The sequence below is a fragment of the Suricata suricatta genome, chromosome X (genome assembly GCF_006229205.1).
Source record: "Suricata suricatta isolate VVHF042 chromosome X, meerkat_22Aug2017_6uvM2_HiC, whole genome shotgun sequence".
NCBI lineage: Eukaryota > Metazoa > Chordata > Mammalia > Carnivora > Herpestidae > Suricata > Suricata suricatta.
In genome coordinates, this window is record NC_043717.1 from 72,038,892 (window position 1) to 72,056,082 (window position 17,191).

Genomic DNA, 17,191 nt, shown 5'->3' on the forward strand with positions numbered 1-17,191 from the left:
TCCCTCTACCTTCCTGTTTATTTTTAAGTCTACTTATGCATATGAAAAGGCAAAGTTAATTTTTTTAAAGCACCCAGGTGATTGAAATGTGAAGCGAGGTTTAAGGATGAAAAAGCAGCAAAAGACAGAACTTTTGCTCTTAAGGAGGTAGAAGTAAGCACACGTGTGAATTAAAAAGAGTAATTGTAAATCAATATAATAATATGTCTTATGTAAGACACGTAATTATTAAAGGAACAGGGAATTAAAATAATCAGATTATGATACCATTAGACAAGAAAGCCTTCTTAGACATGAATGTTGAATTTTGTCTTAAAGAAGAGAGGGGTGAAATCATCCTAAAATTGCCATTTCTTTTTAAAGATGAAAACCTACAGCTGGTAAACCATGAGGCAAGTTCCGTGGCAGTGGATGTTGTTCCTCATGTTGACAACCCAACCTTTGAAGAAGATGAAACTCCTGATCAGGAGACTGCTGTTCGAGAAATTAAATCCTAAAATCGGTGTCAATAGAAAACTTGAAACTTTAGTAATAACAGAACTGCCAATCAGGGCTTAGTTTACTATTAATGTACTGGATAAACTTAATTAAATAAGAATGATATTGAAAGTGCTGAGATGACTAATATTATGCCATAGTTAAATTACCTAAAATATTTAATCTATTAACTTTTTTCCCCACAAACTCATAATGTTTTTCATAGGCAAGTTTCCTCTCAATAGTGATAGCAACATTTTTAAAGATTTAAAATTCTCTTCAAGTAGTCATGTTTTTCATTTACAACAATTTTCTTATAAAAACACATTGCTTTTAAAATGTGGAGTAGCTGTGATCACTTTATATTATGATAGTATCTTAATTAAAAATACTACTATTTTAGCTTTGGCTATATGTGTCAGGGTTTTTCTCCAGGTGCTTATATTGATCTGGAATTGTAATGTAAAAAGCAATGCAAACTTAGGCTAGTACTTCATGAAATGTCTTTTTAAGCTACATTAAGTTGATAGAACAAGATTAAAACAAAAATATTCATTTTAACTATTTCTTATTTTTAAAATTAAGCTAAATGTACTTCATGTGAGTGTGGAGCATAGTTTATCAGAGAATATGGACTGGGCTGGATTGGTATACTAATGACACCAATTTGACACAAGTTTATAGACAAAAAGTTTCCTTATAAAAATGCTGTATAACTATTTCTCAAAATTATGGGATTTTCAAAAGTAGAGTATACAAATTAGCATACTATTTGAAAATGATAATAAGTCACACAAAAATTGGTAATTGATCCTTGTGTATGAATTAATCTGCAGAAATTAGTCTGTAGAAAATGTTTTCTGACCGATGTTGGTTCTGAAAAGTTAGTTTACATTTTTCCTAAATGGGCTAAAATTATATTAGGTAAACTAAATTTCTGTCCATATAGCTATAAATTTTGTGAGTGCATTTTCTTGGTGTTTAAAAAAGAATTGGGAGGGGGAAAGAATTCCAGGTGCCTTAATATAAAATTTGAAGCTTTCATTCACCAAAGTAAAATAAAGCTATTTAAAAATGCACTTTATTTGTATTCTCTGTGGCTTATCTTGGTTTTAACGTTGGGTTTCCAGTGAAAATTCTAGCAGAATTTAGGCAAAAGCAGAAAAGACATGTATTTTTGTTTGCTAAATGTAGAATGGACAGAACCATTGCATTCTTGTACACTGATTTGAAATGCTGTAAATATTCCCCGATTTGTATTGATTCTCTTTAAATATAAAATGTAAATAAAATATTCCAATAAAAGTTTGTGTCTGCTGTTTAGTTCAGTTAGCCCATACTAACTTTTCATATGTGCTTGGATTTGGGAGGGAAAAAATGGTTGATGTAAATGGTCATTGATATATTTGATGAATAAAAACTCAAACTTTAGTATGATATTCATTTACATATTTCATTACAGAGAGGGGAATTGGTGACATTTTAATACAACTGAACATACCATGAATTATTTTTCAGTGTCAGCAAGGTAAATAATGAGGTTGATTACTGATAATATAAGGTTAGAAAAACACTTTGATGCCAGTCCGTCTTTATACAACCCAAAACATAAAACCACTTTATTACTTTATTTTTTTAAATTTATTTACTTTTTGAGAGATAGAGTGAGACAGAGCATGAGCGGGGAGGGTCAGAACGAGAAGGAGATACAGAATCTGAAGCAGGCTTCAGGCTTTGAGCTGTCAGCACAGAGCCCCATGTGGGGCTCAAACCCACCAACCTTGAGATCATGACCTGTTCCCAAGTCAGACACTTAACAGACTGAGCCATTCAGGCACCCCAAAACCACTTTATTTCTTTAAAGTTTTCTTTTTCTTAAGTCTTCTCTTTGGCAGTATGGTTATTGGGATGCTGTTAATTAGTTAAGAGCATCTCTTTTGCCAAACATGTTAAGACTAAACAGATGTTTGGGAGACCTCAGAGCCCTGATTATCAAACCAAGGCACACATATGTCTTATGTGGCAGTATGCCAAGTGTACTTGTGTGTGATGCCACATAATAAATGACCTTTTGATCTATATTCGTCTTGTTTTGTGTGTAGGGGGGTTCTTTTTAGGGAGAATTTATAATTTTTAAATTGTCACCATCTGTATTGAGATATAATTAACATACCAAAAATTTGCTCATTATAAACGTGTACTTCCACAATGTTTAGCCAATGTACAGAGTTGTGCAGCTGTCACCACAAACCAGTTTTAGAATATTCCATCATCCCCAAAAAGTTCCTACATGCCCAGCAGTCAATTTCGGCTCCCATTCCCATCCTCAGGCAGCCACCAATTTACTTTATATCTCTATAGATTTGCTTATTCTGGATATTTCATATAAATGGAACCATACAATATGTGTGTGACCTTTTGTGACTGACTTCTACATAGTGTAATCTTTTCAAGGGTCATTCATGTTTGTAGCATGCATCAGCATCTCATTCCTTTTCATTGATGATATTCCATTTTTCCACATCTGGTTATCCATCAGTTAATGAACATTTGGATTGTTCCCATTTTTTGTCCATTATGGATGCTGGTGCTATGAATTATGTACAAGCCTTTGTGTAGATGTATGTTTTCAGTTTTCTTCAGCATATATGAAGGAGAGGAATTACATGTCCCTTGTGCATTTTCTTCCTATATTGATAACAAAAAGATAGTTTGAGCAACAGACTTTATTACTCACATAATAATCAAAATATAAACTGATTCCTTTAACAGTGGCAGTAGGTATATATGTATAAGGAGTCTCCATCTTTGGGAGGGATTTTCTGAGAGTTCATTTGTAGTTTTAGCAGAAGTGGATTTGTATTATCTTACAAGCAAGAATGTACATGGTTCCCAGGCATTTAAAGACATGGTTGGAATGCTAGGGACATTCTTCCCCACACCAACACCCCCAATCTAGTTTTTGTTCATTTACTAAATATTTTAATTAACCTCTGTAATATTTGGAGAAATTTCATCACCCTAGGCTGTAACAAATAGTGAGGCTTTTACTTTACTCATTGCCTCTTTGGAGTGAATTTTATTTTTCTTTGTTTTTTTTTCTTTTATAGCTTATTGTCAAATTGGTTTCCCCATAACACCCAGTGCTCTTCCCTACAAGTGCCCTCCTCCATCACCACCACCTCCCTTCCCCCTCCCCCTCCCCCTTCAACCCTTGGTTCGTTTTCAGTATTCAGTTGTCTCTCATGATTTGTGTCCCTCTCTCTCCCCAACTCTCTTTCCCCCTTCCCCTCCCCCTGGTCCTCTGTTAGGTTTCTCCTGTTAGGCCTATGAGTGAAAACATATGGTATCTGTTGGAGTGAATTTTTTAAATATTTTTAAACATTAAACAATATAAAATTTGGGCATTCCTCAGTTGGTTAAGCATCTGACTCTTAGTTTCGGCTCAGGTCATGATCTCACAGTTTAATGAGTTTGAGCCCCACATAGTGCTCCAAGCTGACAGTGCAGAGCCTGCTTGGGATACTCTTTCTCCCTCTCTTTCTGCCTCTCTCAAAATAAATAAATAAACTTTAAAAAAACATAAAATTTAGAATTGCATACTATGTAAGAAATTGATATGGTGGGCACTTTGACCTCCAGAGATAAATGTTCACTGTCCTCTACCTTAGAGCTGATTTGGTGAAAAAATTGAAAAACACTATTCGCTAGTTCTTTTTGTCTCCAAAAACATAACATGAATGTGAGATATTTGTGGATATACCTAGATTTTGATAGTAGCATATACATATATAGCGTTTAGCATGAATAATGGCAATTTCTCCTCAACCGATGCCCATTTTCAACCACTGCCTTAGAAAATTTTAATGGGAATCTCCTGAAATAAACTTTTCAAAAAAGCAATTAGATCATCTAAAATTCTTTAACAGGACTTATTTTTAAAAGATGCCTATGTAGGTCTTAACGGAAAAATGATTAATCACCGCAATTTTTTGTAGAGTTTGATTTTCAAATATCTAATTTGCTTAAATCAATGCACCTAAAACTTTAATGTGCCTACAAATTACCTAGGGATCTTGTTAAAATGCACATTCTGATTCAGCAGGTCTGGGATGGGTTCTGAGATTCTGAGTTTCTAGCAAGCTCCTGGATGATGCAGATGTTGCTGGTTCAGAGTCCGCATTTTGAGCAGCAAACATTTAAATGGTTCTCCTCTAACAATGCTCTACCTGTTTTTAATCTTACTGCTTCAAAACTTGCTGCGGGCTCTAAAGCATCTACTAAGCTTGTGAAATTCATTTCAAATAAGAATCCAGAAGAATCTTTGACAGCCTCAGCTCATCCATTGACACAGGGTTTAGAATTGCTGTTTGGGTTTTTTTAAATTTTTTTAATGTTTATTCATTTTTGAGAGGCAGAGCGTGAGTGGGGGAAGGGCAGAGACCTAGGGTGACACAGAACTGGAAGCAGGCTCCAGGCTCTGAGCTGTCAACACAGAGCCTGATGCAGGGCTCGCACTCAGGGACCACGAGATCATGATCTGAGCTGAAGTCTGATGCTTAACCGACTGAGTCACCCATGTACCCAGCTATTTGGGGTTTTCTAGTACTTTTCACATAGATGTTTCAGGCTATGATTTAGAAGGCTGAGTCAGCTGAAAAGATTGACCGTTGGATAAATGAGGTATTATCTCTGCATGGTATAACATTAATGTCTGTAAATGTGTGGCTTGGATAAATCAGAAAACAAGAATACAAGCAGAAAGATGAGTTGGGATGCTACTACAGTGTAGAAGGAAAGTGATGTGAGGCCAATCTGAAGTGGTAATTGGGTGGGATGGACTTTTGAAAAAGAAGTAGAGGGGAGAAGGTGTATAAGACAATGAAGGTGGTGAGAGTAAGAAGTTGAAGATTATTCCAAGGTTCTTAGCTTGAGCATCTTGGTAACAGTGGTGCTCTGAACTATAAGACCTTAGAAGGATAAACAACTTTGGGCAGAGGAAATATTGAAGAATTTAGTTTGGCTTTGGACATGTTGTATTTGAGGTATCTATTAACCATATGCATAAGGTAGTATAGTGTTATAATTTGTAGTGAGAAAAATCTATGCTCAAATACCAACTCTGCTACTTATTTAGCTATGTGATCTTCAACAGGTTATTTAATTTCTCTGAGACTCCTGTTCTTCATCTATAAAGTCAGGATGTAAAAATATGCAAGTTTTAAAATAAGGATCAAATCAATATTATAGAGAGGAACCATCCACTTCTGGACAGCCCTTGTCACAACTGTAACCATTTAGGGACTGTAAAATAATTTGGTTTGATGAGGAAGAAAATTCAAAAGAGAACGAAAGGTAAAAAAGGGACACCTCACATCTCTTAACATTTGCTGCATTCACTGAGCTTTTCCCAGGAAGATAAGAAATCATATTCCATAATATGCATTGCAATTGGGATGGCTTTCCCCAAAGATACATTGCAGTTTGGGCTCTGGGAAGATTGTCTCTTCCTGTCTTCCTCAGAAAGCTGACTTGGTACTACTTACTGCCTTTTCATAGAAGAGAATCCCAAATTGACCCTTTTCTCACCCCCAAGAAAACTCCCTGTTGTAGCACACATGGGCCTCCCATGAGCTGGCCCACATCTTGGAAAGGATAAGCCAGGGACACTGCTCCATGGCAGAGTTCTTTGGCTGCAGGACTTGGCATTTGGGTGTGCATCACCCCCTTTTTTAAAAAAATTGAAATGGCCTTGAGACTTTATTCTCAAAATAGCATACCAAGAGCCCCTAGTTTTTTGTACATTGCCTCCCAACTCCTTTCTTTCAACAAACCTGTTTTTGCTTTTAACGCACCTTTAATTCTGATGGGCTCATTTATTGCAATAAATAAAAACATCCTTCCAATAATTCCTCAGTGCTATGCCATACAAATCACTGACCTCATTCACCTTAGTGTGTAAGCAGTTGCCAAGGTACAAAGAGGTGAAGGCTGCCCTGAAAGGGATTTTTTTACTTAAAGAGTTTAATAAAGGGGGAAAATGTTTATAAATTGTTTAGATCCTGAAAAGGAAAGTCGGAGAAGACGTTTTTCTGTGGCTGGTTACAAGAGTTAAACAGACTGGGGTGGCAATGGGGGCAAGGGAGGGGGTCACAGCATGAATAAAATCATGTGGCTTCTGGAGATTTTATATTCTTCCTGCCTCTTTCCAGGCGGAAAGAGCTTAGGCCAAAGAAGATTTTAAATTAGACAAGGAATTCTGTCAGATTCCACTTACTGTGTGACCTTGGATAAGTCACGTCACCGTCTGTGCTTTTATTTATGTGCAAAGTGAGGAATAATATTCCCTTCGCAAGACTTATGTGAGAATTACGTGAGACATCTGTATGTGATATCGCTTTCAAAGAGCTCATTTAATATCAGTTACTGCTACTGCTGCTTCCGTTGGTTACTCCAAAATTCCAGAAACTTTGTTTTCTACGGTTTAGCACCCTCGGCTGTAAAAGGATGAGAAGAAGCAACACATTTATATGTGGGGCTCATTTATTTGAACAACACAACAACAACAACAACAACAACAAAACCGCTTTAAAGTTTAAGTAGGCAAAATACACTTAAGTGGTGGCGGGACGCGCTTTGAAAGCACCCGCACCCCGTCCTCACCCCCAGTGGATTGTGGGTATCGTAGTTCCCCACTACCATGTTTGAGTACAGAAAAGCGAATAGGAAACTACAACTACCAGGAGTCAAAGAAGCGGGACTATTTCCCAGTCGGGCGGTAGAGCTGTTAGAGGGATTGGCAATCTCGCTGCCTACGTGGGAGAGGAGGGAGGGTTGGGGGAAGTGTGGAAAACCTGAACCCAAGCCGCTGCTGGCCTGAGGGAGATTTGGTGGGAGGAGAAGTAGAGGGAAATAGACAGGTGTAGGGTGAGGTGAGGAGGGCATCTGGATCGCTGCTGCCGGGGGACACAAAAGTTCGCGATGTGGCTGAAGCCTGAGGAAGTGCTCCTGAAAAATGCGCTGAAGCTGTGGCTGATAGAAAGGTCCAACGAGTTCTTCGTGCTTCAGCGGCGTCGGGGCTATGGCGAGGAAGGCGGAGGGGGTCTCACAGGTAAGCTGCGGCCAACCCCTTCACCCGCCTTGGGGCTGTGTTCGCCGGTACTTAAAAGGCGGTGAGAAAAACAGTTACTCCTCGCCACCCGCCGCGCGATTCTTAACCCCGGGCGAAGGGGCTGGGGTTCTTCTGCCGCTGCCACCTTTCCGTCATCCTCCGCCCCCGAGTCCCGAGAATACTTCATCCGACCAGCCGCTGTGGTTCGGGTGGGAGGGGGAATGGAAGGAGGGGTCCTTTCTGAGGCGGTGAAATAATCTGAGGCCGAGGAGGGGTTCTTTCTAGGCTAAGTACCTGCCCGGTGGCTTCCCCCGGGGGAGTGTTAGACCTCGACAGGTAGCGTTTAGACTGGAGACCAGGACCGGCTTGGCAGTGTGGACTTAACTTTTTTTTCACGAACCTCCCTCTTGATAATCACCATGGGGGGGTGCACCTGTGGGGGGGGGCAGGGAGGATGGTGAGGAGAAAGGAAGGAGCCCCAGTCACATCCTGATAGAAGGGCTTCAAATAAGAGATTCAGAAGTGGCGGGGTGGGGGGTTTGGAGTTGCGGAGGGAGTGGGCTCAGAATTGGGGACCTCTCCCAATCTAGCATCTTTTTTTGTGTCACCCAGTTTTCAGTCCCTGGGATCTTATTTCAGAGTAAGCGTCGTCGTAATTTGTTTCCCTCTCGAGTGTTTGGCTCTGCCCCTTCTTAAAAAGCCACGATTGTAAAGCCAACCAGTGAAACCAGTGGAAGTTTTAACTCTTGCCGCGGAATACGTCCTGGCTTCAGTGATTTGATTTTATAAATCCAGAACGGGCCCTGGGTCACGTGTTTAAAGCCTCCAGACAATTTGGGGAGCTCTCGACTGAGGCAGGGGTATTCAAACTTTTGTACACGGCGGGGGGCAGAACTCTTTTTCATGACTATTTGCAGTTTGGTATGGTGGCCTCGAAGTGGTGGGCCAGACTTCATTTAGGCAGCGTGATGTAGTGGGAAGAGGAAAGAGTAGGGAAGTCTGCATTTTAGCCCCATCCTCATCTCTTATTGAATGGCATTCGACAAATAATTTTATTTATTCCATCATAAACGCCTGCTGTGTGTCACATGGAATGCTAGTGTATGAAGACAGTTTTCACTTCCCCACCTTTGAATTGCTCTTAATCTGGAGAAGGGGGAGAGGGTCGGGCTAGGGGGGTAGTAACCAATAACCCAGGCAAATTGGTCTTATAACCAGTAACTAGTGAACCTAGCAAATTCTAATTAGAACCAAATAACTGAAAGGTTGTGTAAAGATTCACGGAGGAGATGGCATTGCTCTTCCTCTTCTATGAAATGCTGTCTGTTTCATAGAACTGAGGGGATAAAATGAAAGGTAATAGGTGCCAAATCAATGCATGTTGTTAAGATGGTGACAGATGTGTGCTGTTATTTCCTCTTTTTTTCAAGCCATCCCCAAGGTGGAGAGAATTCTGAGGTTCTACAGGAGTTTTTTTGTTTTCAATTTTATAAGACCTGTTCATCTTTTCTGGCTTCTAACAAGGCCCTCTTGAATATGTGGCAACAAAAATTGTCTGGTTAAACTTCACATTTGATCATTTTCTGATTTTTAAAAATTACAAGTGTTATTTTTCAGAGGAGCCTTTCCATTCAATAGATTCATATATTTTCCAAATTAAATTTGAGAATCAATGTTCATAATAACCCAGTGACATGATTTACTAAAGAGGTCCATTAAGAACAACTCAGAATATATTTAAAACATATTATAGCTCTGCGTTACAGCATAATATTTTGGTTCCTCATAATTTTTCTTGACCAGAATTTTTATAGTGCTCTTGTCCACATTTACCAACGAGGTATATTTCAGTTTGTACAGCTGTGTTCCTGAAAAATAATAGGTAAATCAGATTCAAACATGGACAGATTGCACCAGTTTCTCTATTCCACTCACTCCCATGTCTTCAAGCCCATATCTCTAGAATAAGAGATTTGTCTGTAGAAATAAACCAAGATTTCTACCACATGCGTATGTTGAAAATAGCCATAGGCCCATATTGTGGTCAGTGTGTATGTCTGCATGATTATTTTATCTGTGGTATTGTCAAGATGCTCGAAATTTCCACAAGTTTATTACATGTAAATTAAGCAAAATGGATCAGAAGGAGCACAAGTGTTTTTAAGGTTTGTTTGGTTCTTTTTGGTCCAGAAGAAGTGTGTGCTGATTTTCATGACTGTTCAGTTACTGTATTCTTTCTTAAAATTGTGAAGCCAAGAGCTCTGCTATGCTTTGCCACAAATCCACATTTGGATTAGCTCTCACAGGAGTGTGACTGGGTGCCAGCATAAGTTTACCTTTGTCCATTTTGCTTGATGAAATCCAGTGTTATGTGCTACCTCTTTAAAAAAAATCCTTTTATACATTTTGCTTAATGAAGAAAAGATAATGACCATCTAGAAATGTTAATAGTTGTACTTTCCTTAAGATTTTATTTCTTTGCCATGTGATAATTGGTAATAACCACCAGCAAAATAATGACTTTAGCTGTGGACTTGGTAAAGTTAGTTGACTCTATTATTTTTTTCCTAAAAATGGAATTGGGGCAACAGAGAACCCTAGGGTGGTTGTAACAGGAGATTAACTTGTAAGTTAGAATTCCAAGGTCCTTTGCTAAAGAACCCTAGAGTGGTTATAACAGGAGATTAACTTGTAACTTAGAATTCCAAGGTCCTTTTCTAAATTTTTGAATCCCATCTAGTGGATATCTGGCAGATTACTTATCATTTGCCTAATTTATTTTAGTTGTCCTGGTTCACAGTAGGGTAGAATATCTTGTGGACATTTTTGTTATACCTAAAGGCTATTTTATAGATAAAGTAATTTTCTTTCATTTTTAGTGAAGTAATTCATCCTTCTGGGCTTTTGCAGTTACCTTACATTACCTCTTGATCTTCCTGACTGATAAAGGTAATGACTTTTCTAGAGGATCTAAATTTAACACCTGGCTTTATGCAATTGAAGATAATTTATGCATATTTGGCTCATTAAGCACAAATCAACAGTTTGCTTGGTAGATTGGAGCTACTACATGTGTGGAATTTATGGGGCTACATTCTAGTGTATGAGACTTAGGAAGATCTGCCAATCAGAAAGCTTTAATTTACATCATTTGTTGAGAGTATTTGATTTTTGAATATTCCATATCTGCATAGTATAAGCAGGTTCTTGTGTGTTAGATTGATAATCTCCCTTAGTAGACCTTGTTATGGGGTTGTAGAATAAGACTAAAAAGTAAACTTATTAAAATGGAGAAGTTTTAGACATTCTGTTTCCCTATCTCCTCTTTCATCTTGGCACCATTACCTTGAAATTAAATCATATGTATAAACTAGAACATAAGAATGTTTTAAATGAGCTTTCCATTTCAAAATATTTTATGATATTTATACGAACTTAACAAATCATAGTGGAAACAATTTGTCATAATTAAACACATACATAATACAGTAGCTTTTTAATGAACTTCTTAATGACCATCCCTCAAAAATACAAGGCTTTCTCTCCTTTTTCCCCAACCCGAACTCAAGGAGCCCGACTTTGAAAACATTCTCATTAAGTTTTTCTTAGCAAAATATGCCTGCATTTTCTGTTCACAAAGGAACTGATAAAATTTTTGGTTTCCCAAGTACCTTATTACTGGAACCAGAGTGCCTAAGTGGTGGCCATGACATTTTATTTCAGATAAAGAAATATCAAATCCCCACCCAAACACATATTATAAATTAATAAATATCATTTTGACTTAATAGAAAATCCCATAGAGCAGCCCCTAGGGAAGGCACAACCGTGAGATCATAACCTGAGCCAAGATTAAGAGTCAGACATTTAACTGAGCCACCCAGGTGCCCCTACAGTGTTATATTAGTTTTAATGTATGATATCATGATTCATCAGTTCTATACATCACTCAATGATCATCACAATAAGTGTACTCTTAATCCCCTTTATCTGTTTCACTCATCCCCCTCCCCGCAATATCACCCATTCTATATATTTAAGAATCGTTTTTCTTGTTCATCTCTTTGTTAATTTGTTAACTTGTTTTATTTCTTAAATTCCACATATGAGTGGAATCATATGGTATTTGTCTTTCTCTGACTGGCTTACTTCACTTAACGTCAAACCTCTAGATTAATCTATGTTGTTTTGAATGAGAAAGGACAGCTTCATTGGAGGTCTTAAGATATGAAGGACCATGATTGTCACCACTTTTTCTTGGTAATACCAAAAGCTGCAGGGTTTTTTTTTTTTTTTTAGACACATGTAAATAACACGACTCTCTCTTATTTCCTCTCCCCTGCTTGTTGCTGGGGTCTTTCTTTCCTGAAGCATAGACAGAAAACTTCTGCTACTCCACTTCAACTTAGGGTCATGAATCTTCAATCCTCAAGAGTTCAGTTAATGTAATAATAATGATGTAGATTATATGGGAAGAGGGTTTTTTTGATTAAGGTATTGGAGACTTATGATGTAAGCAGGAAACTGGTATTTGCTATCAAGTTGATTTCATTCTAATGAAAAAAACAAGACTATAAAGTGATGACCCTGAACAGTCTTAATTTTTCAAAACCCCCACAAAGCTGACCTTTCTCATTCAAAGAGATCTTTAAAAGTAATTTTTTACTTGATTTTGCATGGGTCAGAATGTTCCAGGAAGGGAATAGAACACAGTGTAATTTACCCTCTCCAGAGCTTACCCTATGGGATTTTCTTTCTAATAAGTCAGCTACAAACCAGCATCCACAAATACATCAGTATACCATTGAGTTGAGTGATTCCACTTGCCTTATTAATCTGACTTCGTTTGTCTTCCCTGATTCTTTAGTATTTTTATGACTCCATTCAGCTCTAATTGTTTTATAAAGGCTTCATTTCCTCATCTGTAAAATGGGAACAAAACTTATCTTCCCCACCTCATGGCATTGTTAAATGAGTCTCATGAGTTTTTGAAACATATGAGCAACTATATAAACATCTGATATTCATTTATCTATTAATGAAGTACCATTATCTGTACTTGAAGGCTGAAGGAGGATCTATATTTATACCATTTTCCCTAGTATATAGAAATTGATTTTGAGTAGTAACATTGAATATGTCCAATTTGCAATTATACCACTACAAAAGTAAAACATTGATAGTTATTCAATAATTTTGGTATGATTATGATTATGCATTTATGATTTATAACCAGAATGACGTACAAGTATTAGAATAAAATATCACAACAACATTTCATTATGATCCATGATTGCCCAAATCTGGAAGTTCTCCAACAGCACTTTTACAGATATAAGCATCACTTACTGTCTTACTGAGTGGTATTAAAGAATACATTTCATATTCTTTAGTCATTTTAGTTGTATTTTTCAAAACATAATACTTGAAGTAGAAATGATTCTGTTGGTAAAAACCTGTTTCTAGTTGACAGTTGTGGAAGGGCTATGGATGTAAGATAAGCTAAAAATTAATAATAAATGGCACTATAATGTTTCCCTGTTGCAGTACAGCTATGGCATGGATTTTATATTACATTTACATTAGAAAATCTCAGTTTCCCACCTTTTGCTGCTGCTCTGTAAGCACAAAAGGTAAGAGTAAATCCTGTATGTGATTGTATGGGATACATTAATTTAATAGATACTTACCAAGTGCTTTCTAAAAAACAAGCACTGTTTTAGGTGCTAGAGATAACAGCGAGTGGGCAAAATAAAATCTTTATTCTCCTTGGGCTAACATTCTAGTTGAGGGAGGCAGATACACAAATAATACATTGCAGGTGGCATTAAGCCATATGGAGAAAAATAAAGTAAGCTATAGTGATAGAGAGAGGAAGGGGTTGGTATTTTAGACAAATTTGATCTAGGAAGGCCTCCTTAAGGTGACCTATAAGCAGGAACCAGAGGGACTGGGGCATATGAAGCCAAGCACATATTTGGAGACAGAGCAAATATATATAATTCTTTCTAGGAGTTTTGCTTTGAAGGGAAACAGAAATGGGGTAGTAGCTAGCTATGGTCCTGGGTGTTGGGTATACAGTAATGAATAAAATAGAAGTAGTTCCTACCCTCCCACAGTTTATAACTTAGTAGGATAAGCAGATACTGAACAAGTAACCAAACAAATTACTGAAGTAGTCAGCAATAATCAGCTTGGTTTAGGTGATGTATAGTCATGAATGAGGGATATATGAAACCCTCAAAACAGTTTTCCAAGGCCAGCTCTGCTGTAAGGGATGCTTATGAGAAGCCCTGTTACATGATACAAAGATTTCCTAAAAGCAGCAATTAATAACAATAGGTGGTATTCTGGTGACAGAATTCCAGTGTGGCATCTGAGGAGCATCTTGTCAAAAACCAGTTTGTGGTTTTTTTCTTTTTTTTAAATTTATGCTTTATTGTCACATTGGTTTCCATATGACACCCAGTGCTCACCCCACATGGTGGTCTTCCTCCATGACCACCACCCCACTTCCCCTTTCATCTTCCTCCTTCAGCCCTCTGTTGTTTTTCAGTATTCAAGAGTCTCTCATAATTTCCCTCCCTCCCGCTCCCTAACGTTTGCCCTGCTTCCCCTCCTCATGGTCCTCTGTTAAGTATCTCCTGTTAGAACTACGAATGAAAACATGGTATCTGTCCTTCACCGCCTGACTTACTTTGCTTAGCTTCACACCCTTGAGGTCCATCTGCTTTGCTACGAATGGCCAGATTTCATTCTTTCTCATTGCCATGTAGTATTCCATTGTATAGATAAACCACATCTTCTTGATCCATTCATCAGTTGACATTAGGCTCTTTCCGTGATTCGGCTATTCTTGAAAGTGCCACTATGAACATTGGGGTGCATGTGCCCCTATACATCAGCACTTCTGTATCCCTTGGGTAAATTCCCAGCAGTGCTATTGCTGGGTCATAGGGGAGTTTTATTTTAATTTTTTGAGGAACCTCCACATTGTTTTCCAGAGCAGCTGTACCAGTTTACATTCCCACCAACAGTGTGTGAGGGTGCCCATTGCTTCACATCCTCGCCAGCATCGAGAGTCTCTTGATTTGCTCATTTTAGCCACTCTGCCTAGTGTGAGGTGGTATATCAGTGTGGTTTTGATTTGTATTTCTCTGATAAGTGACACTGAGCATCCTTTCATGTGTCTGCTGGCCATCTGGATGTCCTCTTTGGAGAAGTGTCTATTCATGTCTTCTGCCCATTTATTCACTTTCATTTTTGGGTGTGGAGTTTGGTAAGTTCCTTGTAGATTTTGGATATGAGCACTTTATCCGATATGTCATTTGCAACTATCTTTTCCCATTTGTCCATTGCCTGTTAGTGTTCTTGATTGTTTCCTTTGCAGTGCAGAAGCTTTTTATCTTGATGAGGTGCCAATAGTTCACTTTTGGTCTTGATTCCCTTGCCTTTGGGGATGTGTCGAGTAGGAAATTGCTGTGGTTGAGGTCAAGGAGGTTGTTTCCTGCTTTCTCCTCGAGGATTTTGATGGTTTCCTGTCTCACATTCAGGTCTTTCCACCCATTTTGAGTTTATTATTGTGTATGGTATAAGAAAGTGGTCTAGTTTCATTCTCTGCATTTTGCTAGCCAGTTCTCCCAGCACCACCTGCTAAAGAGACAGTATTTTGTCCATTGGATACTCTTCCTGCTTCGTCAAAGATTAATTGGGCATACATTTGTGGGCCCAGTTCTGGGTTCTCTATTCTATTCCATTGGTCTATGTGTCTGTTTTTATGCCAATACCATACTGTCTTGATGATGACAGCTTTGTAGTAGAGGCTAAAGTGTGGGATTGGGATGCCTCCCGTTTTGGTTTTCTTCTTCAATATTACTTTGGCTATTCGGGGTTTTTTGTGGTTCCATATGGATTTTAGGATAGTTAGTTCTAGCTTTTGGAAGAATGCTGGTGCATTTTGATGGGGATTGCATTGAATGTGTAAATTGCTTTGGGTAATAATGACATTTTCACAATGTTTATTCTTCTGATCCATAAGCATGGAATGTTTTTCCATTTCTTTGTGTCTTCTTTGATTTCCTTCATAAGTTTTCTATAGTTTTCATCGTACAGGTCTTTTATATCTTTGGTTAGGTTTATTCTTAGGTATTTTATGGTTTTTTCGTGCAGTTGTGAGTGGGATCAGTTTCTTTATTTCTCCTTCTGTTGCTTCATTATTGGTGTATAAAACTGCCACCAGTTTCTGTACATTGATTTTTGACTCAGTGACTTTGCTGAATTCATGGATCAGTTCTAGAAGGCTTCTGGTGGAGTCTGTCAGGATCTGCATGTAGCGTATCAGGTCACCTGCGAAAAGGGAAAGTTTGACTTCTTCTTTGCCAATTCTGATGCCTTTTATTTCCTTTTGTTGTCTGATTGCTAATGCTAGGACTTCCAGCACTATGTTAAACAGCAGTGGTTTGAGTAGACCTCCCTGTCATGTTCCTGATCTCAGGAGGAAAGCTCTCAGTATTTCCCCATTGAGGATGGTATTAGCTATGGGCTTTGCATAAATGACTTCTATAGTGTTTAAGTAAGTTCCTTCTATCCCAACTTTCTTGAGGGTTTTTATTAAGAAAGGATGCTGTATTTTGTTAAATGCTTTTTCTTCATCTATCGACAGGATCATATGGTTTTTATCTTATCTTTTGTTAACATAATGTATCATATTGATGGATTTGCAAATATTGAACCAGCCCTGTAACCCAGGAATGAATCCCACTTGATCATGATAGATATTACTTTTCATATGCTGTAGAATTTGATTTTCAAGTCTCTTGTTGAGTATTTTTGCATCTGTATTCATTAAGGATATTGTCCTGTAATTTTTTTTTCTTTGTTGGGTCTCTGTCTGGTTTGGGAATCAAAGTGGTGCTGGCTTCATAGTATGAGTTTGGAAGTTTTCCTTCTATTTCTATTTTTTTGGAATACCTTGAGAAGAATGGGTTTTATCTCTGCTTTAAATGTCTGGTAGAATTCCCCAGGGAATCCATGTGGCCCAGGGCTCTTATTCTTTGGGAGATTTTTGATAACTGATTCAATTTCTTCTCTGATTATGGATCTATTCAGATGTAGATTTCTATCTCTTCCTGTTTGAATTTTGGTAGTGCATGTGTGTTTAAAAATTTGTAAATTTCTTCTAGATTGTCCAGGTGTTGGCATATAGTTTTTCATAGTAATCTCTGATGATTGCTTGTTTTCTGAGGGATTTGTTGTAATAGACCCATTTCATTCATGATTTTGTCTATTTGGGTGTTCTCTCTTTTCTTTCTGAGGACCCTTGGTAGAGGTTTGTCAATTGTGTTTATTTTTTCAAAAAACAACTCTTGGTTTCATTGATCTGCTCAACTGTTTTTTTTTGGATTCTATATTGCTTATTTCTGCCCTGATCTTTATTATTTCTCTTCTTCTCCTGGGTTTGGGGTGCTCTTGCTGCTCCCCTTCTAGTTCTTTTAGGTGCTCTGTTACATTTTCAATTTGAGCTGTTTTTAGTTTGTTGAAATAGGTTTGGATTGCAGTACACTTTCCTCATGGGACTGCCTTTGCTGCGTTCCAGAGAGTTTG

At 37.9% G+C, this 17,191-nt stretch overlaps 2 protein-coding genes across 3 annotated transcripts in view; both read left to right on the plus strand.

Annotated features, from left to right (window-relative positions):
- The window catches only part of RNF128 (ring finger protein 128), a 98,978-nt gene extending 97,196 nt beyond the window's left edge, over positions 1-1,782 (plus strand). For both annotated transcript variants that reach the window (XM_029930118.1, XM_029930117.1), the window contains exon 7: positions 364-1,782. In XM_029930118.1, the coding sequence (XP_029785978.1) occupies positions 364-497 (134 nt within the window). In that variant the 3' untranslated portion in view covers positions 498-1,782. The remainder of the gene's footprint in view (positions 1-363) is intronic.
- Positions 1,783-7,458: 5,676 nt separating this feature from the next.
- The window catches only part of TBC1D8B (TBC1 domain family member 8B), a 71,217-nt gene continuing 61,484 nt past the window's right edge, over positions 7,459-17,191 (plus strand). The window contains exon 1 of the mRNA XM_029930042.1: positions 7,459-7,588. Coding sequence (XP_029785902.1) covers positions 7,459-7,588 — 130 coding nt within the window. The remainder of the gene's footprint in view (positions 7,589-17,191) is intronic.